The 21,614-nt window shown below is 45.7% G+C and overlaps 1 protein-coding gene across 2 annotated transcripts in view; it reads left to right on the forward strand.

The window, feature by feature from the left end:
* Window positions 1-21,614, forward strand: part of LOC140396944 (histone acetyltransferase KAT6A-like) — a 616,358-nt gene that overhangs the window by 501,405 nt on the left and 93,339 nt on the right. The window contains exons 4-7 of one of the 2 annotated variants that reach the window (XM_072485891.1): window positions 6,745-6,860; window positions 9,846-9,927; window positions 12,414-12,546; window positions 20,634-21,496. In XM_072485891.1, coding sequence (XP_072341992.1) covers window positions 6,745-6,860; window positions 9,846-9,927; window positions 12,414-12,546; window positions 20,634-21,496 — 1,194 coding nt within the window. The remainder of the gene's footprint in view (window positions 1-6,744; window positions 6,861-9,845; window positions 9,928-12,413; window positions 12,547-20,633; window positions 21,497-21,614) is intronic. The other variant, XM_072485892.1, reaches the window with a different exon arrangement.

A 21,614-nucleotide genomic window follows, 5' to 3' on the forward strand; every position in this document is an offset into this window, starting at 1 on the left:
AGTTCCTCGCTGTCACAATTAAAAATGAAAATGAAATGAAAATCGCTTATTGTCACAAGTAGGCTTCAAATGAAGTTAATGTGAAAAGCCCCTAGTCGCCACATTCCGGCGCCTGTTCGGGGAGGCTGTTACGGGAATTGAACCGTGCTGCTGGCCTGCCTTGGTCTGCTTTCAAAGCCAGCGATTTAGCCCTGTGCTAAACAGCCCATGGGTTACATGGGTTTGAAACAAAAAGAAGGATTTGACTGAACACAATGGAATTGAAAGTCAGTTCATGCCCAGCTGTGGAGAGCTGGGAGAGGGGAATTACAAGCCCTGGAGCTGAGGCAAGGAAGGAGATTGCTGAGACCTTAACAGAAATCTTCGTATCCTCATTGGCTACAGGGGAGGCCCCAGAGGACTGGAGAATAGCCAATGTTGCTCCTTTGTTTAAGAAAGGATAATCCAGGAAATTATAGGCTGGCGAGCCTTACGTCAGTGGTCGGGAAATTATTGGAAAAGATTCTTAGGGACAAGAGTTACTCACACTTGGAAACAAATGGACGTATTAGCGATAGGCAGCCTGATTTTGTGAACGGGAGGTCGTGTCTCACTAACTTGAGAGTTTTTTGAGGAACTGACGAAGATGATTGAAGGGAGGGCAGTGGATGTTGTCTACATGGGCTTCAGTAAGGCCTTTGACAAGGTCCCTCCTGGCAGACTAGTACAAAAGGTGAAGTCACACGAGATCAGAGGTGAGCTGTCAAGATGCATACAGAACTGGCTAGGTCATAGCAGTAGAAGGGTGCTTTCCTGAATGGAGGGCTGTGACTAGTGGTGTTCTGCAGGGATCAGTGCTGGGGCCTTTGTAATTTGTAGTATATATAAATGATTTGGAGGAAAATGTAGTTGGTCTGATTAGTAAGCTTGCAGACGACACAAAGATTGGAGTTCCGGGTGGTGAAGAGGATTGTCAGAGGATACAGCAGGATATAGATGGGATGGAGACTTGGGCGGAAAGATGGCAGACGGAGTTTAATCCGGACAAATGTGAGGTGACGCATTTTGGAAGATCTAATACAGGTGGGAGTTCAACAGGAAATGGCAGAGCCCATAGAAATATTGACATGCAGAGAGATCTGGGTGTACAGGTCCACAGATCTCTAAACGTGGCAACGCAGGTGGATAAGGTGGTCAAGAAGGCATACGGTCTTCGGTTGGGGCCTTGAGTATAAAAATTGGCAAGTCATGCTGCAGCTATACAGGACCTTCCTCAGGCTATATTTGGAATACCACATACAATTCTGGTCGCCACACTGAAGGGTACTGATGAGGTTTACCAGGATGTTGCCTGGTCTGGAAGGTACTAACTTTGAGGAGAGGTTGGATAAACGCTGATCGTTTTCACTTGAGGGGCGACCTGATAAAGGTTTACAAAATGATGATTGGCATGGACCGACTAGATAGTCAGACGCTTTTTCCCAGGGTGGAAAAGTCGATTACTAGGGGACATAGGTTTGATGTGCGAAGGGGAAAGCTTAGAGGAGATGTGCGAGGCAAGTTTTTTGTTTTTTTCACACACAGGGTAGTGATTGCCTGGAACACGCTGCGGGGGAGATGGTGGAAGCAGATATGATAACGACGTTTAAGCGACACCTTGACGAGTACGTGAATAGGATGGGCAGAGAGGGATACGGACCCCGGAAGTGCAGGCGGTTTGAGTTTAAACCGGCATTCTGATTGGCGCAGGCTTTAAGGGCCGAAGGGCCTGTTCCTGTGCTGTATTTTTTTTTGTTTATTCAGCCAGAATGGATAATCCATCTCGGTCTCCTCCGGAGATCCAAAGATGCCAGCATTCACCCAAGTAATATCAAGGATTGCTGAAGGCGCTGGATACTGCAAGGGCTATAGGCTCTGACAATATTCTGGCAATAGTGATGAAGTCTTGAGCTCCAGACCTAACTGTGCTCCTAGCAAGCTGTTCCAGTACAGCTACAAGGTTGACATCTACCCGGCAATGTGGGAAATTGCCACAGTATGTTCTGCCCACAAAAAGCAGAACAAATCCGACCCAGCTAATTGCCGCCCCATCAGACTGCAGAATGATGGGAAGTGCAATCAACAGTGCTATTCAGTGGCAGTTAGACAACAATAACCTGCTCACTGACACTCAGTGTGGGGTCCAGCAGGGCCACTCCGCTCCTGATCATTACAACTTTGGTCCAAACATGGACAAAAGAGCTGAACTACAGAGGTGGGATGAGGGTGACTGCTTGACATCAAGGAGCGTTTGACTGTCTGGGAAAAAAAATCTCCAGAGGTTGAAGTCATAACAAGCACACTGTTGTGGTTGTCATAGGTCATTCAACACAATAGTGGGACATCAGTGCAGGAGTTCCTCAGGGTAGTATCCTCGACCCAGCCATCTTCAGCTATTTCATCAATGACCTTCCTTTAATCATAATGTCAGAAGTGGGGCCACTCTCTGCCCTTGTGGTTACATTTGCAGTCTGGTGTACCTGCAGATGGAGCACACGGTGTCCACTGGCACTGTCGATGCCTTCCGTAACCGGTGGGCACCGCAGGGTGACTGGGGTGCCTTATCGACCCTCTCAATCATGTTTTGGTTTGATGTTTTAAGTTTCATTGTGATTTGTTTTTGTTTAAGACAGTACCCCTTTAAGGGGCTGCCCCTTTAATGTGTCCTTCCATTTGTTTGATTTAGTTTACTTGGTTATTTGATTAGCACCAAAATAGGATGATTGCACAATGTTCAGCACCATTCGTGACTCAGATACTGAAGGAATCCATATTCATATGCAGCAATACTTGGGACAGTATTCGGCTTGGGCTGACAAGTGCCAAGTAACTTTGGCACCAGGCAATGACCATCGCAACTCAGAGAGAATCTAGTCATCGCCCCATCGCGAAATTCCCCACTATCAACATCCTGGCTTTAGTATTGACGGGAAGGGTACAAATTTTCCCTCATCTTTGTCTTAAATGGGTGATGCCTTATTTTTAAACAGTGATGCCTCGTTCGAGATTATCCCACAAGTCAAAACACCTCAGAATCTCTTTGAATCAGCTTGACTGGAGCAGCCATATTAATACTGTGACTACAAGAGCAGGTCCTGTGGCAAGTAATTATCTCCCCACTCCCCAAAGCCTGTCCACCATCTACAAGGCACAAGTCAGGAGTGCGATGGAATACTCTCCACTTGCCTGGATGACTGCGGCTCCCAACAACACCCAAGAAGCTCGACACCATCCAGGACAAAGCAGCTCAATTGGTCACCACCTAATCCACCACTTTAAACATTCATTCCTCCACTGCTGAGGCACAGTAGCAACAGTGTGTACCTTCCCAAGATGCACTGCAACAACCCAGCAAGGCTCCTTCGACAGCACCTTCCAAACCATGAGCTCTTAACGTCTAGAAGGACATGGGTAGCCGATACATGGGAAGACCATCACCTGGAGGTTCCCTTCCAATCCACTCACCACCCTGACCATAAATCAGTTGTTCCTTCACCATTATTGGGTTAAAATCCTGGAACTCCCTCCCGAACGGCACTGTGGTTTGCCTCATGGACGAGCAGTGGCACAAGAAGGTGGCTCACCACCACCGTCTGAAGATAATTATTGTTAGGCAGTAAATGCTGGCCTAGCCAGTGGCATCTACATCATAGAACATAGAACAGTACAAAGACGTGCAGGTTAGGTGGATTGGCCATGCTAAATTGCCCTTAGTGTCCAAAAGGTTAGGAGGGGTTATTGGGTTGCGGGGATAGGGTGGAAGTGAGGGCTTGAGTGGGTCGGTGCAGACTCGATGGGCCGAATGGCCTTCTGCACTGTGCGTCCTATGTTCTATGTAGTACAGCACAGTACAGGCCCTTCGGCCCATGATGTTGTGCCGACTATTTATCCTAATCTAAGATCACCCTAACCTACACCTCTTAGAATCATAGAATCATAGAAGTTTACAGCATGGAAACAGGCCCTTCGGCCCAACCAGTCCATGCCGCCCAGTTTTTTACCATTAAGCTAGTCCCAGTTGCCCGCACTTGGCCCATAACCCTCTATACCCATCTTACCCATGTAACCATCTATTTACTGCTGTCTATTTGCCTGTCCAAGAGTCGCTTAAATGTCCCCAATGACTCTGACTCCACCGCCTCTGCTGGCCGTGCATTCCACACACCCACCACTCTCTGTGTAAAGAACCTACTTCTGACATCTCCCCTATACCTTCCTCCAATAACCTTAAAACTATGTCCCCTCGTGACAGTCATTTCCACTCTGGGGAAAAGTCTCTGGCTATCCACTCTATCCATGCCTCTCATCACCTTGTACACCTCTATCAAGTCACCCCTCTGCCTTCTTCGCTCCAGTGAGAAAAGCCCTAGCCCCCTCAATCTTTCTTCATAAGACATGCCCTCCATTCCAGGCAGCATCCTGGTAAATCTCTGTACCCTCTCCAAAACATCCACATCCTTCCTATAATGAGACGACCAGAACTGGACACAATATTCCAAGTGTGGTCTAACCAGGGTTTTATAAAGCTGCAGCAAAACCTCGCGGCTCTTAAACTCAATCCCCCTGTTAATGAAAGCCAACACACCATACTCCTTCTCAACAACCCGATCAACCTGGGTGGCAACTTTGAGGGATCTATGCACATGGACCCCAAGTTCCCTCTGTCCCTCCACACTTCCAAGAATCCTGCCTTTAACCCTGTATTCAGCATTCACATTCGACCTTCCAAAATTAATCACTTCACATTTATCGAGCTTGAACTCCATCTGCCACTTCTCAGCCCAGCTCTGCATCCTGTCAATGTTCTGTTGTAACCTGCAACAGCCCTCGACACTATCTACAACTCCCCCAACCTTTGTGTCTTCGGCAAACTTACTAACCCACCCTTCCACTTCCTCATCCAAGTCATTTGTAAAAACCACAAAGAGCAGAGGTCCCAGAACAGATCCCTGCGGGACACCACTGGTCACCGACCTCCAGGCGGAATACTTCCCATCCAACACCACCCGCTGTCTTCTTTCGGCCAGCCAATTCTGTATCCAGACAGCCAATTATCCCCGTATCCCATGCCCCCAACTTTCTGAATGAGCCTACCATGGGGAACCTTATCAAATCATTACTGAAATCCATATCCACCACATCCACTGCCCGACCTTCATCAATGTGTTTTGTCACATCCTCAAAGAATTCAATGAGGCTTGTGAGGCATGACCTGCCCCTCACAAAACCATGCTGACAAACTTTAATCAAACTATATTTTTCTAAATAATCATAAATCCTATCTCTCAGAATCCGTTCCAATATTTTGCTCACCACATCCCATGAACAAATCCAAAAAAGCAAGAAGAGATTTTCTGCCCCTCAGCAGCTGGTATTTTTGCTTGCTGCTAATGCTTCACAATAGTTGTTCTGATCTCGTGTGTGCTTCATGGTGTACAGTTGGAAAACAATTCCAGTGAGTAGCTGATAGTCGCAGTCCTCTTCTGTGACACTGCCGCTATTTCGACTTCCACCCTGCCCCAAGAATTTCAGAACCCAGTTTGCCATGACAGCAGAATGATACTGTCACTGCTCAACATCCCATGACTTCTCTACCTCCAGAGCACCATCCCAGCACTTTGTACCCAACATTTTACCTGGAGCATCTCTCACATTACCATCCTTTGGATTCTGGTCTTTAAAAATTGTGAAGCATATTGCTTAGTCCATACCTAAATATAATAATCACCACCTTGGAGCTAAAATTCCAATTCAATATGAACACAATCACATATCCAGTTTGCAGTGATATCATGGTTGTGTTGTAATTCACCGACTGACCAGTAGGAGTCTCATTATAAGTGAATGTTAGAGTCAGGTGACCTCAGACTGACGAGAGATCTGAGAGATAGTGGTTTGTGCATGTTCATACTGTTATTCATCTGTTGTTTTGTATATATTTGACAGTTAATGTTTATAAATCATTTATAGCTTTAGCTACAAATGTCCTTGAAATATAAATCAGGCCACCCGACAAGAACATTACCCAGTTATGAAGAAGATTCCTGTTTGACTCTGTTTTTCTCTCTCCAGATGTTGCCAGACCTGCTGAGCTTTTCCAGTACTTCAGAAATTATTGACCCTGATAATGCATTAGATTAGAATATGCCCAGTGACATATTGAATAAAGCCTCAATGTCCACTAGTATCTCCATTTATATGTCTCCATCATACACAAATCTGTCACACTTCATTACACTGGTGAACCAACTTTAAAAAGTGGAAAAGCAGGCAAGTCATTGACCTGGAAATTGTAAGCATGTTCAATTGTCCTCTGACCGGAGCAGTTACAGTTATTTGGATTTGTCCATTTGCAGTACTTCAACACCAGGGTGAATTGAGCACTGCCCTTAAAGGGACAAGCCCATGTTAACAACTGAAAAATTCATACCCTCGTTTACACCGTGAGAGTTCTTTCTGGCATAGTTATCTTGATATTGATGTGACTTTTGCCCTCTCAAAGTTCGAATGAATTCCAAGTTTTCAAAATCAAACCTCACATCCGTACATGTTGAGGATCTTAGCTTTACTATTTGTTCACTTTTCTTTTGGTTATCACTTTGCAAAACAGCACATGCTGCCCATCAACAGCATTCGCTGATGCACGTTCTACCCGAGTGATGTGTGTGTGTGTGTGTGATGAATAACATGGTCACAGATTGAATGTCAGCTCTGCTGTGTTTGCAGGTCACCCGTCCTGTTTGAAATTCTCTCCAGAACTAACAGCTCGTGTGAAAGCCTTACGATGGCAGTGTATTGAATGCAAGACGTGCAGCACCTGCCGGGACCAGGGGAAAAATGCTGTAAGTAGCTCATCAATCTAAAATCCTTCAGGTTCACCCCCAAAAAAAGAAGTGAAGAAAACAGTTTGGGTTGATTCAATTCCCTGGGAAACCCCTCGTGTTGCTAGTCATCATATTTTTTGCATTGAGTGGAAGCCATCATTACTCTCTTGTAACATACATTCAAGAAAGAATAAACACCCTTTTATCGAGCGCCTTAACCTGTTTTGCACAGATATTCTAAAGTGCTTTACAGACATCTAATTAACATGGGAGTTTAATGATTGCATTTGGACAGGCAAACACAATTGCCATTTTGTCAACAAAATCTAGCCAACGAACATGAAGCAAATGACCAATTAATCGGTTTGTGTCAGAATTAATTGAGGGAATGATGTTGGACAGAACATCACAATAATTTCTGTTTCAGATAATTGCATGAAGTTCATGTTATGTACCTGAACATGAATGTAGCGAGGGTGTCAGTTGACAATATCACTTAACGCACAGTCCTGTGCTGCACTGAAGTACCAATCCTGACTAATGTCCTCAATTTGTGACTACTCCACCTTGCTGGCCAGCTTGCGAATAGCACCAACCACTGTCACCAACATCTTTGTTGCTCTGAGACTGATTTCACTCATCCCTTGCTGTGTTCAGATTCCCGATAATATAACAGTTTTGAAGGTTTTTTTATTACCCTATTGAATTCAAAGAAGTCAATTGTATAGTTTACTCTTCTCAGTTTCTGGATCTGGACTCTTCAGCCTGACTTGGATCATCATCTAAATTCTGCTGTGTGTCCTTTTCTATATCGTCAAGTAGTTTGTCCCCCAGAGGTTTTGGTTTTGGTTCTCAGTTTCAGTCTTTGTTTCCTTAGAAAGTAGAAGGGCCAGTTTAGTTTTGCAGGTTTCCGTTTCCAGATCCTCTTTAAAAACATCTTTTGAAAAATCTTTGAAACCACAGATTCCATCACCTTGCTTAACCCCAGTCTTTACGATGGGCAAGCTTTTGGTGGTCCATTGGCGAAGATGACAGCATGTATGTCATTGTGGAGCGGGCGGAGGGTGCTGACAAATTTCCAAGGCCAGGTATCCGAACGAGTCTCAAGTCCCTCCACCTAACATTCTGTGCTCACAGCCTGCTCGCTGGCTGCTGGCCAGGCAGTGTCTCGCCCTTGTCTTCAGGTGCCTGCATTGCCTCGCATCTCCCAATCTTTGTAACCACTTCCAGCCCTACAACCCGAACATCTCTCTGTTCCTCCAATTCTGGCCGCTTGTCCACCCACCATGCCTTTAGGTGTTTTGGCTCAAAGCTCTGGAACTGTCTCCCGAAACATAGGAACACTGGAATTAGGAGCACAAGTCGGCAATTCAGCCCTTCGAGCGTGCTCCACCATTCAATCAGATCAAGGCTGATCTCTTCACGGCCTCAAATCCGCATTCCTGCCTGTCCCCCACATCCCTTTAACCTGTTTATTAAATCAGAAAGAAATCTATCTCCTTGAAACCATTTCATGATTGAGACTCTACCACACTATGGTGCAGCGAGTTCCACAAATTCAGCACAGGGGGGGCACGGTAGCACAGTGGTTAGCACAGTTGCTTCACAGTTCCAGGGTCCCAGGTTCGATTCCTGGCTTGGGTCACTGTGCGGAGTCTGCACGTTCTCCCCGTGTCTGCGTGGGTTTCCTCCGGGTGCTCCGGTTTCCTCCCACAGTCCAAAGATGTGCAGGTCAGGTGGATTGGTCATGCAAAATTGCCCCGTGGGGTTACGGGAATTGGGTGGGCGTGTGGGCTTGGGTAGGGTGATCTTTCCAAGGGCCGGTGCAGACTCGATGGGCCGAATGGCCTCCTACACTGTAAATTCTATGATACAGCACCCTTTGTGAGAAGTAGTTCCTCCTCATCGCCGTTTTAAACCTACTGCTTCTTAACTTCTCTCTATTCCTTTAAACTTCTCTTTAAAACCCACCTTTCTGACATGGCCTTTGATATCTTGCACTGCTAGATCCCTCAGAGCAGGAACCCGCAAGGTATATGTGGTCAAATTAGTATCTTTATTACATCAGTATTTCTTTAGATAAAGGATTTCTAGTTATTCTTTCACCAAAGACTTAAAGAGAATCAAACCTTCTTGCTCCGAAAAAGACTACAGTATAATATTTTGGTTGCTAACACTCCTGTAACGTGCGTTGGGATGTATTGCCTTATTAAAGGCACCATATAAATTAAAGTTGTTAATTCTTGAGAACCAACCACTTGCATTATGTAATGCCTTTAATAAACTAGGATTTGGGTAGCACGGCGGCGCAGTGGTTAGCACTGCTGCCTCACGGCACCGAGGTCCCGGGTTCGATCCCGGCCCCGGGTCACTGTCCGTGTGGAGTTTGCACATTCTCCCCGTGTCTACGTGGGTCTCACCCCCACAGAACCCAAAGATGTGCAGGGTAGGTGGTTGGCCAAGCTAAATTGGCCCTTAATTGGGAAAAATGAATTGGCTACACTAAAAAATTTTTTTTTTTTAGAAACTAGGATTTTTGAAGATGAGGTAAAAATAGATCGAAGTTTTGGAATTGGTAAAGGTGTTCAAGAGTACAGGGTTGTGGTCGAAGAGTGAATTAGTTTTCGAAAGCTGTGATCGTTCTTGGACGAACTATTTTTTTCTTTTGGAAAGATCTGTTCCGTATATTAACATTTAAGGTTGTAAAATGGACGGTGGCAAAGGCTGCCTGAAAATTTTGTGGCTTAGAAGCTGACGGTCCACTGTTGAATTGTGTTAATCTAACTGAGCTAGCCCTCTAACACAAAACAGGGCTTCCTCTTTACCTGGCTGCTTTTGGAAGCTCACACATGATTTGGCAAGGGCTGCTTATTAAAGCAGCATCTAATCCACACATGGGACACGGTGCCAGCAACTCGCTGTTGTTCTGCTGTTATTTCTTCAATATCACTTGCGGAATGATTAAGATGAATAATGATTTCTGCCACTCCTCCTCCTCTGTAGGATAATATGTTGTTCTGTGACTCATGTGATCGAGGGTTTCACATGGAGTGCTGTGACCCACCTCTCACCAGGATGCCGAAAGGTAAGAGTCTCTCTTTGACATATCGTTGATTTTAAGTTGTGGAAGGTCAGTCCAAGCACAAGAATCTTGCCGTGGTAGATTCCCAGTCTTAGCCTTGGGAACATTTTCCAGCAATTCTCTACAGCTCTTCTCTCACAGAGTAATTTTCTGCAAAGACATATTTTTCTGAATGTAAACAAACAATTTGGTATTGGAAAACTGTTGAAGTACTGAGATAGTTGACATTGAAGAGAGTCTTGTGTACCATTGAAAGGGTGCTATGTTTTCCCCTCTCCTGGCACCATGTTCTGGCAAAATGATTGGAGGTTCCTGTAAAATGCAGCGCCCAGTACCTTTACATTGGTTACAAGAGCAAACAGTTGCAATTCAGAGGCCTGGATGAATCATGTGTAGACATGAGCTCAAATTCAGTAATGGTGACTGGGGAACTATTTAATCCCTCTGGTCCACCCGTGTTCTTCAGGGGAAATATTGACTTCTCGACCTGGTCTCGGCCAGATGTGGCTGCAGATGCACAGCAATGTGGCTGGCTCTTAACTACCCTAGCTTAGGAAGCAACTTTGTTGTATTCAAGAAGGTGGAAGACAGCCACCCTCTCGAGGGTGGCAGTAAATGCTGGCTTTGTCAGTGACATCCACATCACAGAATGAACTGAAAAAATACCATCAAATTGTTGCAATGTTGTTTGGTCATGTTTCCCCTTCTGATCTCTCCATTTTCTTGGGTTAAGTTTCATTTCTGTCCTTCTGAGATTTAATTTGGTTGGTATGTCATGTCTAGGTATTGCTTTATATGTGACATTTCGGAAAGAGAAGTTCAATGTGCCTTTTGATTTTCATAATTATGGGGGTAGTTTTAATGTAACTCGGGTGGGAAACCTACAAGTCAGGTAGAGAGTACGATTAGGCAGGATGTAAAGCCAACCTTGCACCTGATATTGAATTTAACAAGTCTAGACTTCATTACAAGTCAGCTATATGGGGTACATCACTGAGAACTGCCGCAGGAATAAAATAAATATCAGGAAGGCTTGGACTAGCTGAATCTAAATTAGCTTTCCAGAATTAAATCACCAGGGGCATATTGGGGACAAGGAAAAAAGTAGGATTTGCAAGAACAACTGATTAAGTCAGAGGTTGGGTGAGAATATGACCAGCACAAGTTGGTGGAACAAAAGATCTGTCAGTTCCAAGAAGGGACGAGACAGCTTCATGTTAACTGAGTTTGAGAGTTATTAAAAATGTTCTGGGGGGGGGGGGTGGGAATAGAGTGGAGCAAAGCTCTTCTCCAGCTCTGTTCCTCTTATGTCATAGAATCCAGGAGAAACATACTCTATTCACCAAATTAAAACACTCCCTTCACCACCAAAGTACAGTGGGAGTCGTGTGTCACAATATATAAGATGTACTGCATCAACTCACCAAGTCTCCTGAAACAGTACCTTCCAAATCCACAACCTACACATGGGCAGCAGATTCATGGGAACATCACCGCCTACAAGTTCTCTCTAAGCCATACGCCATCAGGACTTGGAAATATATCACCGTTCCTTCACTGTCACTGGATGAAAATCCTGGAATTCCCTCACTAACAGCACTGTGAGCGGACCTACACCACACAGACCACAGCATTTCAAAAAGGCAGCTCACAACATCTCCTGGACAATCAGGATGAACCTGGCCTTGCCAGTGATGTCCATGTTCCCAGAATGATTTGTTTTAAAAAACCTTTTGAATATATTTTATTCAAGGTAAGGGCCTTCAGGTGATTAGTCAAATCCACTTTTTTATATGTCTTGAACCCATCGATTTCAATAATGATTTGATAATCACTCTTGTCATTATTTCATTATTTACCAGCTGCTCTGATTAAACCCTCTTGAGGTTAGAAAATGTCAGGCGTTGATTGTTAATCGGACTGAATGTCGTCACTGACTGAAAATGGACAAGTAAAGTCAGAAAAGATGAGTGATGGTGGACAGATTCTCCGATCCATAATTCTACCTCCCATCCTGAATCAGGCGGTCAGTCAGAAGCTGAAAGGACTGTATCACTGCATCCACTAGTGCACTGGTGCGTGTCCGTGAGCCGATCCACAGTCTCATATTGACACGAGGTTGATGGGAGCACCAGTGTTCATGACTTATTCAGTAGTGTGTATAATCCAGAAAAGCTTACCTGTTCCCCAAACAAACCCGAGAAAGCAAACACTTGTTCAGGTTAAATCTCCTCTTGTCCGAATTGGAGCTAAAGTGGCGTTTGACGCACCGGATTGAGATTTCACGAGAGGCTGAACTGGGACCCTGAATCCCTTTTCTAGCCGAGACAATCCTTCTAAAATGAGATGGGAAGGAGAAATGCTTGCAAGTAAATACTTATGGAACTTTGCCCTACGTTAGGCATTTGTAAGCATGAATTTCTGTAGATAAAAGAATATTAGCTTCTCACAGGTGAAACATGCAGTCATTTTGTCATCTCCCATCACAGGCATGTGGGTGTGTCAGATTTGTCGGCCTCGGAAAAAGGGAAGAAAACTGTTACACAAGAAAGCTGTACAGATTAAACGACGCTACGCAACAGCAATAGGGCACTCGAAAAACAGATTAAAGAATAAAAGAGTGTAAGTATTTGACAAAATGAATTATTGTTTGGGACTGTTTTGCCATCTGACCTCTGATATGGTGCCAAGGAGGAATGACATTCGAAGGATGCCAGGCACTTCATCACGATGGCAGAAATGTGCAATTGGAGTCCGTCATGGACAAGGTAGAATTGATGGTTCCTTACAACTGAGTTTGTTATCTCTGGTTGGACATGCTCCTGCAGGGTGACACCGGCAACAAAGATCTCCCGTGTACCCTGTCTGCACACCTGGAGTATGATGAGACAATATTATAATTAGCTACTAAGTGTTAAAAATCCGAACACTCAGAATATGTTTTCCCATCTTTTAATCCTGCGCTATTACCTCTCATGTCCCTGGCCTCCCTCCTGTTTCTTATTTACATCCTGCCCCTCAGTGACATCGGAAAATATGGCATGAGTTTCCATATATGCACTGATAAATACCTAGCTCATCGGGACCCCCGCACTTCTGTAAATTGTCCGATGTCGTCTATTAATGAGCAGAGATTCTCTATAACCAAATATTGTGAAGACAGAAGCCATTGTCTTCAGTTTACATCACAAACTACATTCCCTTGACACTGACTCAACCCCTGCCTGCTGTGTGACGCTGAACCAGAATTTCTACACCATTGCTTATATGTCTAATCCTGTGAAGAGCTTCCTGTCACTTTCCTGCAATGTCACTAACACCACTGATTTGCACCTCTGCAACATTGCAACAGCTAATCTGCTGTTTATAATGGAGCTGGTCATGGAGTTCCCCAGGGTTTGGTGTCAAGACCCTTGCTCTTCCCAATGATATATATTTCAGTCATTCAAAATTTGTGTACAGGGCAGAATTTAAACATTTGCCAGTGACACACAATTTGTAAACATTGTGATCTGTGGGAAGGATAATGTTAAGCTTCAAAAGGACATAAATTGGTGGAATAGGAGGACAAGTAGTAATAGATTAGGCTTAATGCAGAGAAGGGTTCATTTTTGTCGGTAGAACATAGAGAGAAGTAAAGGGTCCAATTCTAAACGGAGTGTAGCACCAGAGGGACCTGGTGCACATGTACCAATCATTTAATGTGACAGGACAGATTGAGGGAGTGGTTAATAATGCTTACAAGATAGAGAACTTTATGAATAAGAGCATAGAACACAAATTCAAGGATGTTATGTTAATCCTGACTACATCAGTGGTTCAGCATTAACTGGGATATTGCACTCCGCTCTGGGCACCACATTTTAGGGCGGATGTGAAAGCATTCGGGAGGGTGGAGAAAAGATTCACAAGAATGGTTCTGGGAATAGGGAACTTCCCCTCAGGGAAAGTCGATACAGTTTCAAAAACAAGTCACAGGACAGAGTAAAGAAACAATCCGGAATCCGACTTGAGGTACGGCAGGTAATGGCAAAACTATTCATTAAACCGGAAGAGAGAAATAATAAAGGGAGAATAGAGCATCGCTACTGAGGGACAGGTTAGTCAAACTCAGGGGCGCGACCCCGCGGTTGGGTCGTGGGAGGGTCGCGGAGCCGTCCGTCGCGGCGCTCCCGATCGCGCAAATCCACGCGCAACAGCCGCAGCAGCCGGCTTTTAATAATGCCGGCTGCGAGCGGCCTTCAAAATGGCCAGGAACAGATTTAAAATATTTGGCTGCACTGCGCATGCGTACCCGATCATCGGTGCACATGCTCAAAACTATGCGCATGCGCAACGATGATCAGGCACGCGTGCACCGTGCGGCCGCAATTTTTTTTTTTTATGGTCGCAGCCTTTTTTTTCAAGTTCGGGGGAACAAAGGGATCATTGGGGCCAAAGGGGCCCAAAATCATTTCCTCCATTTTTGTCAGCACCAAACAAGGTGAGACAAAATGGTGGGTCGCGCAGGTCAGCTGGCGTGGGCCGCGAAGGTCGGCCAGCGTGAGTCGCGAAGGTCGGCCAGCGTGGGTCGCGAAGGTCGGCCAGCGTGGGTCGCGAAGGTCGGCCAGCATGGGTCGCGAAGGTTGGCTGGTTGGTAAAAATGGGTCCCGGAACAAAAGTTTGAAAAACACTGGGTTAGTGTGTCTGCCTGCACAAGAGTTCTTTACACAAACGAGTGGAAGGAATAAATTAAATGAACTGCAGGCACAAATTCAAATTGGAGACGTGGATATAGTAGCCATTACTGAGACATGGCTGCAAGATTGTCAGGACTGGAAACTTACTATACCAGCTCAGAAAGTTTACAGAACATTAATTGGGATAGTTTAAAAAAATATATTTTTTATTCTCCTCTTTCACATTTTCTCCCAAATTTACATCCACCAACAATAAACAATAATCAGCAACAAATATGTCAATCGCCATATCAATGACAACGATCCCATCCTCCCACCAAACCCCAAACATCAGCCCGCATGTTCACATAAACAAATGACAAAATGGAATCAGGAATCACCCATAGTCACCATGAACACACACAGCCCCCCGACCCCAACCCTCCCACTCACCCGCTCCAACTAATGTTCACTGTTATCCAGTTCTCGAAAGTGCAGAATGAGTAATGCCCCTGAATTGTAGAACCCCTCCATCCTTCCCCGCAGTTCAAACTTAACCTTCTCAAGAGTCAGGAATTCCAGCAGGTTCCCCCGCCACGCCAGGGCACAGGGTGGAGAGGCTGCTCTCCAACCCATCAGGATCCACCTTTGGCGATCAACGAGGCGAAGGCTACAACATCTGCCTCCGCGCCCGTTTCCAACCCCGGTTGGTCCGACACCCCGAATATGGCCTCCCGAGGGCCCGGATCCAGTTTCACGTGCACCACTTTAGAAATTACCCAAAAAACCTCCTTCCAGTAATCCTCCAGCTTTGGACAGGACCAAAACATATGAACGTGATTAGCGCCCGCCCCCCCCCCCCCCCCCCCCCCCCCCCCGCCCCGCGCAACGTTCACACACATCTTCTACTCCTTCAAAGAATCGGCTCATCCTCGCCCTTGTGAGGTGTGCTCTGTTAACCTCCTTCAGCTGTATCAGCCCCAACCTCGCGCACGAGGTGGAGGCATTCATTCTCCGGAGCATCTCACACCAGATCTCCTCCCACTTTGCTTTGATCCCTTCCAGTGGTGCCTTCTCCTCTTCCAAAATAGCCCCGTAAACTGCTGACGCTGCCCCCTTCTCCAGCCCCCCTGTTGTCAGCACCTCCTCCAGCAATGTGGAGGCCGGCTCCACCAGGAAGCTCTGTATCTCCTTTCTGGCAAAATCGCGAACCTGCATGTAGCTAAACATTCCCTCCTGCTCCAGCCCATACTTCGCTTCCAGCTCCTTCAATCCTGCAAACCGACCCCGAAGAAACAAATCTTTTCGTGTCTTAATCCCCTTCTCTTCCCATTTCCGAAAATTTCCAACCCACCTCCCTGGCTCCAATCTGTGGTTCCCCCGAATCGGCATTTCCCTTGACCCTGCCCCCAACCCAAAGTGTTGGCGAAACTGCCCCCAAATTCTCAATGAACCTATTATTACTGGACTCGCTGAGTATTTCCCCGGGGCTATCGGGAGTGGCGCTGTTGCTCGTGCTTTCAATCCCGACCCCCTGCACAAACTCTCCTCCATTCTGACCCACTGGGAATCAACCCCTCTGACCCAGCTCCGCACCTTCTCCACATTCGCCGCCCAGTAGTAATACATCAGGTTCGGAAGACCCAAACCCCCTGCCTGCCTTCCCCTCTGCAGCAGCACCTTTCTAACTCTGGCCAACTTCCCTCCCCATATGAACGACATAATCCTCCCTCAATCTCTCAGAAAAAAGCCTTTGGGGGAAAATCGGCAGGCATTGAAAAATAAACCGAAATCGTGGCAACACGTTCATTTTAACCGCCTGTACCCGACCTGCCAGTGACAGAGGGAGACCATCCCACCTTGCCAGATCAGCTTTCACTCTCCCCACCAAACTAGAGATGTATTAATTGGGATAGTTATCGTGTTAAGGGCTTAGATGGAGTGGAGTTCTTAAGATGTATACAGGAGAACTTTTTACCTCAATATGCAGAGGGTCCAACAAGGGACAGTGCAGTGCTGCACCTAATTCTGGGGAATGAAGCCAGACAGGGGGTTGATGTATTGGTGGGGGAGCATTTTAGTGAGAGCGATCACAACATGGTACATGGTAAGCTTGTTGTGGACAAATATATAAAGAAATTGCAAAAAAAAATGTTTTGGATTGGGGAGAGTGGATTTTCATAAAATACCACAGGATCTGGCCAGGTTAGATTGGATCTACAGAAGACCAATGGGCGGCTTCAAAAAGGAAATGGGGAGGGTCCAGGCCCAATATATTCCTTCCAGGGTAATAGGAAGGAGTAACAAGCCCAGAGAACCATGGGTGACCAGAGACATTCAGGATACGATGAGAAGGAGAAGAGAGACTTTTAGCAAGTACAAGGGGAGCAAATCAACAGAGGCATTCGTGGAGTACAGAAAGGGCTGGATGGAGTTTAAGAAAGCAGATTAGGAGAGCAAAGAGAGAATATGAGAAAGCTCTGGCTGGTAAAAGTAGGGTAAATCCAAAGACATTTTAGAAGGATATCAATGCGAAGAGGTTAACCAGGGGAAAACTCTCCACACTCTCTCTTCCAATTCTAGCCCCTTGACCATCTCCGATTTTTATTGCTCCACAGGCGGATGTGCTTTCAGCCATAAAGGTCCTAAATTTGGAATTGACGGAACTTCAAATCCACCTTTTTGACTCAGCTTTTGGTCATTTCGCCTAATATTTCCTCCTGTGGTTCAGTCTCAAAGTTTGTTTGTGACTTGTCAAGCACCTGACAACATTTTCTTATGTCAAAGCCATAACACAATGCAAGCTGTTGATGAACCAGTTGAACAGCATTGGACAAAATGCACAGGTTAGAACTTGAGGTTCAACAAGACGTACGTTAACAAACCACTTTTGGCCTTATACTTTCTTACGTAGGTCGTGTTCGAAAATCCGGTTAGGAATGGAGTCATTGACATTTTGTTTGCAGGCGACAGTGATGACTTGGAGCTCTTTATACTGGTACCTGCAATTTGAGAATTTGTTCCAAGAGTGAATTTGCTTTGCTGAAGTTGAAGCAAATTGAATCAGGAAGTGTGCGTTTCAAAACATCGTATTGTATAAAGCGTTGCTGCGATATCTATTTAGAATCTGCAATTTCCCCTCAGCGGTGTGGTAGATCCTGATTTTACAGGTGCTGGGCAGAGGTTTAGACAGTTTAGAGGTTTAGAGGTGCATCTGTCTTGGTCCTCATTCTGTCTTGACCATTTCCATTCTCAGACAAATTTGTTTCATCGGGTAAGCAAAAAGCTTGATAGCTGATTTTACTTCACCATTCAGCCCAGATCAGGAATCCTGCCCTGGTTGTCGGTTGATTGATTTGATTTATTGTCACGTGTACCGAGGTACAGTGAAAAGTATTGTTCTGTGTGCAGTCCAGTCATACAATCATGGAATCTACAATGCAGAAGGAGGCCATTCGGCCCATCGAGTCTGCACCAGCCTTGGAAAGAGCACCCGACTTAAGCCCACACCGCCACCTTATCCCCTAACAGTAACCCCACCTAACCTTTTCTGGACACTAAGGGCAATTTATCGCGGCCAATCCACCTAACCCGCCCGTCTTTGGACTGTGGGAGGAAACCGGAGCACCCAGAGGAAACCCACACAGACATGGGGAGAATATGCAAACAGATAGTCACCCGAGGTCAGAATTGAACCCGGGCCCCTGGAGCTGTGAGGCAACAGTGCTAAACACTGTGCCACTGTGCGCAATACTCCTTTATTCCCTCTTTATTTTAACAATTACACACAGATTTTAAGATGAATATATATTACAACAGATTGTTCCCTAAGAATGTGAGGAGATTATCTTGTGCGCCATTGGAAGTGTGTGAATCTGAATGGAAAAAGTCACCACAAATTCCATGGAAAAATGAAAAGCATCAATGCATGGGACACAGGATATGTTCCAAATGCTTGACGGTCCTGTTTATTGAGACGTTTTACCAATGGAGCATTTGCGTAGGCCATGCAAATGAACTGAGATCATTCAACCATGCGCCTTGGCCCAATTTGTTGGCTTCTAATACTTGGGTTCCTCGCAATAAACCCCTTCTCAAATATTGATTGCATCCCACTCGGTGTGTGATAGCTAGCACCACAGAAGAACCACTTGCAGTAGTATTTCACACTATTCAGACCAGCTGTCCTCATAAACCCTCAGATTGCCCAATTTGTTTGAAGAGAAAAATAACCAAAAGTCATGTCATGAATGTTACCCAACACTAAATGAAATGCATTTATCCTGCAAATGAGGAGCTGCATGATACTCACTTGTAACATTAGAATCGCCAGATTTATTCAAACACTTCTGTCTATTCCTCTGGTTACTCTTAAAGATATGGTTACGCTTTAAAATACTCAACAAAAATGTGATGCATGTTCATGGAAGCCCTTCAGTGCAGAAGGAGGCCATTCAGCCCATTGGGTCTGCAGCAACCCTCTAACAGAGCACTCGACCAAGATCCACTCCCCCGCCCTACCCTGTAATCTTCCGCATTGATCATTGCTAATATACCAAACCTGCACATCTTTGGACCGTGGGAGGGAACTGCAGCACCCGGAGGAAACCCACGCAGACACCGGGAGAAGGTCACCTAAGGCCGCAATCGAACCCAGGTTCCTGGCGCTGTGAGACAGCAGTGCCAACCACTGTGGTATTATCCAGCAGGTGGTGTCGTGGACCTACTGAGAAACGTATATAGAAAACGGAGGCAGGAGAAGGCCCTGAGAGCCTTCTCTGCCCATCACTATGATCATGGCTGATCATCAAGTTCAATATCCTGATCCTGTCCCTCCCCCTGCGCTCCCCCCCCCCCCATATCCCTTGATCCCTTTAGCCCCAAGAGCTATATCTAATTCCTTCTTGAAATTCCACAACGTTTTGGCCTCAACTACTTTCTGTGGTTGTGAGTTCCACAGATTCACCGCTCTCTGGGTGAAGAAATTTCTCCTCACCTCAGTCCTCAAAGGTTTACCCCTTATCCTCAAACTCTGACCCCTCGTTCTGGACTCCCCCACCATCGGGAACATTCTGAATCTACCCTGTCCAATCCTGTTAGAATTTTATAAGTTTCAACAAGATCCCCTCTCACTCTTCCAAGCTCCAATGATTATAATCCTAACCGACTTAGTCTCTCCTCATATGACAGTCCCGCCATCCCAGGAATCAGCCTGGTTAACCTTCGCTGCACTCCCTCCGTAGCAAGAACATCCTTCCTCAGATAAGGACCCCAAAACTGCACACACTACTCCAGGTGTGGCCTCACCAATGCCTGATACAATTGCAGTGAAGCATCCTGATTCCGATACTCAAATCCTCTTGCTATGAAGGCTGAGATAGCATCTTGCATATTTACTGCCTGCTGTACCTGCGCGCTGACTTTCAGCGACGATGCGCGAGGACACCAAGGTCTCGCCAAGTATCCACTTCTCTCAATTTACACCCATTCAAATAATCTGCCTTGCTATTTTTGCTATCGAAACAGATATCCTCACATTTATCCACATGATAATCTGTCATGTATGTACCCACTCACTCAGTCTGTCCAAATCCCGCTGAAGCATCTTTGCATGCTCACAGCTCACCCTCCCACCAACTTTGTATCATCTGCAAATTTGGAAATAATACATTTAGTCCCTCGTCCAATTCATTAATATACAATGTGAACAGTTGGGGTCCGAGCACAGATCCCTGCGGTACCCCACTAGTCACTGCCTGCCAATCAGAAAAAGGCTAATGTATTCCTACTTTTTGAATCCTGTTTGCTAACCAGTTTTCTATCCATCTCCAGACATTACCCGTAATCCCATACTCTTCAACTTTACATAGTAATCTTCACCATATCTTCACCACTTTTGTGCACGTATTTGTGAATTATAAATTGATTCCTTGCTTTGTGTTTTATTTGGCTTACTGGCGGGATGACCTGCATTTTATGAAAGTGTTTCATGCAGTCAGGGAAGATGCTCTTTGAATAACAGAACACGGATACTTTTTTCTCTTTCCACAGATCAAAAGGTTCCCAGCCATTTGACAAAGAGAGACAGTGTCCTGGTCGGGGCCGCAAACGCAAACTTTCAGCAATCCCCTCATCGAAGTCGGGACGGTTGGATGGACTGAGCACTTCGAACTCGCGAACCACCAAATCTTCCCGGCTGAAAATGAACAAGAAAACCAAAGGGCTCATTGATGGCCTTAGCAAATTCTTCACCCCTTCGCCTGATGGCCGCAAGCCACGGGGTGAACTCCTGGACTTAGCTGAGCAATACAGGCTCAAGAAAAAGGGGCCACGAAAATCAAGCACTTCTGACAGCAGCACATGGCCCACAGGTACTGCACTGACCTCATTAATCCCTGCATGCCCAGTATCACCTGAGGTTTCTTTCCCAGCACTCCAGTGCCACACTAGTAACATCAAACCGTCTCCTTGTACTAGCCCTCTTGATAACTTCAGTAAGCAGACATTCACTGGCCAGTTAACTATGTGCAGAATGCCCAGGTTAAGAAAGGAACCAGTTGACTCTCCGTCCTCTCTTTATCCTCCCAAACCCTCTGACGAAGCAGACGCTGAGTTAACTCCTCCTTGCCTTACACCTTGCGAACTTTGTCCTGCTCCCATTGATAACACTGTTCTCCCAAGCAATTGGACCACTAGCATGAGAAACAGTTGCACTTTGCAAATCTCACCGTTGCTCCGACTGAGTACATCTGTAGAACCGGTGGCTAAACTGCACTCTCATTACTTCCTGCCGTTTTCTGTGAGAGAGAAACCAATCAGGGGCGGCCGGTGTAAAATGAGACATGGAAAGACGATCCTTTGGCACAGGAAGGGGAACGTGGAATTAGAAAGGAGTAAAAGTGCCGAGGACAAGGGTAAGAAGTCAATGCCATGCCATTATGCATCGCTAGCACTAGAAATTGGCTTTTCATTGCGCTTTTCTGGGGTGCTTCAGGTAGTCGCTGTTGTCTTTTCGAAGGGGGAGGGCTTGGG

This window comes from Scyliorhinus torazame, chromosome 20 (assembly GCF_047496885.1).
Source record: "Scyliorhinus torazame isolate Kashiwa2021f chromosome 20, sScyTor2.1, whole genome shotgun sequence".
Taxonomy (NCBI): domain Eukaryota; kingdom Metazoa; phylum Chordata; class Chondrichthyes; order Carcharhiniformes; family Scyliorhinidae; genus Scyliorhinus; species Scyliorhinus torazame.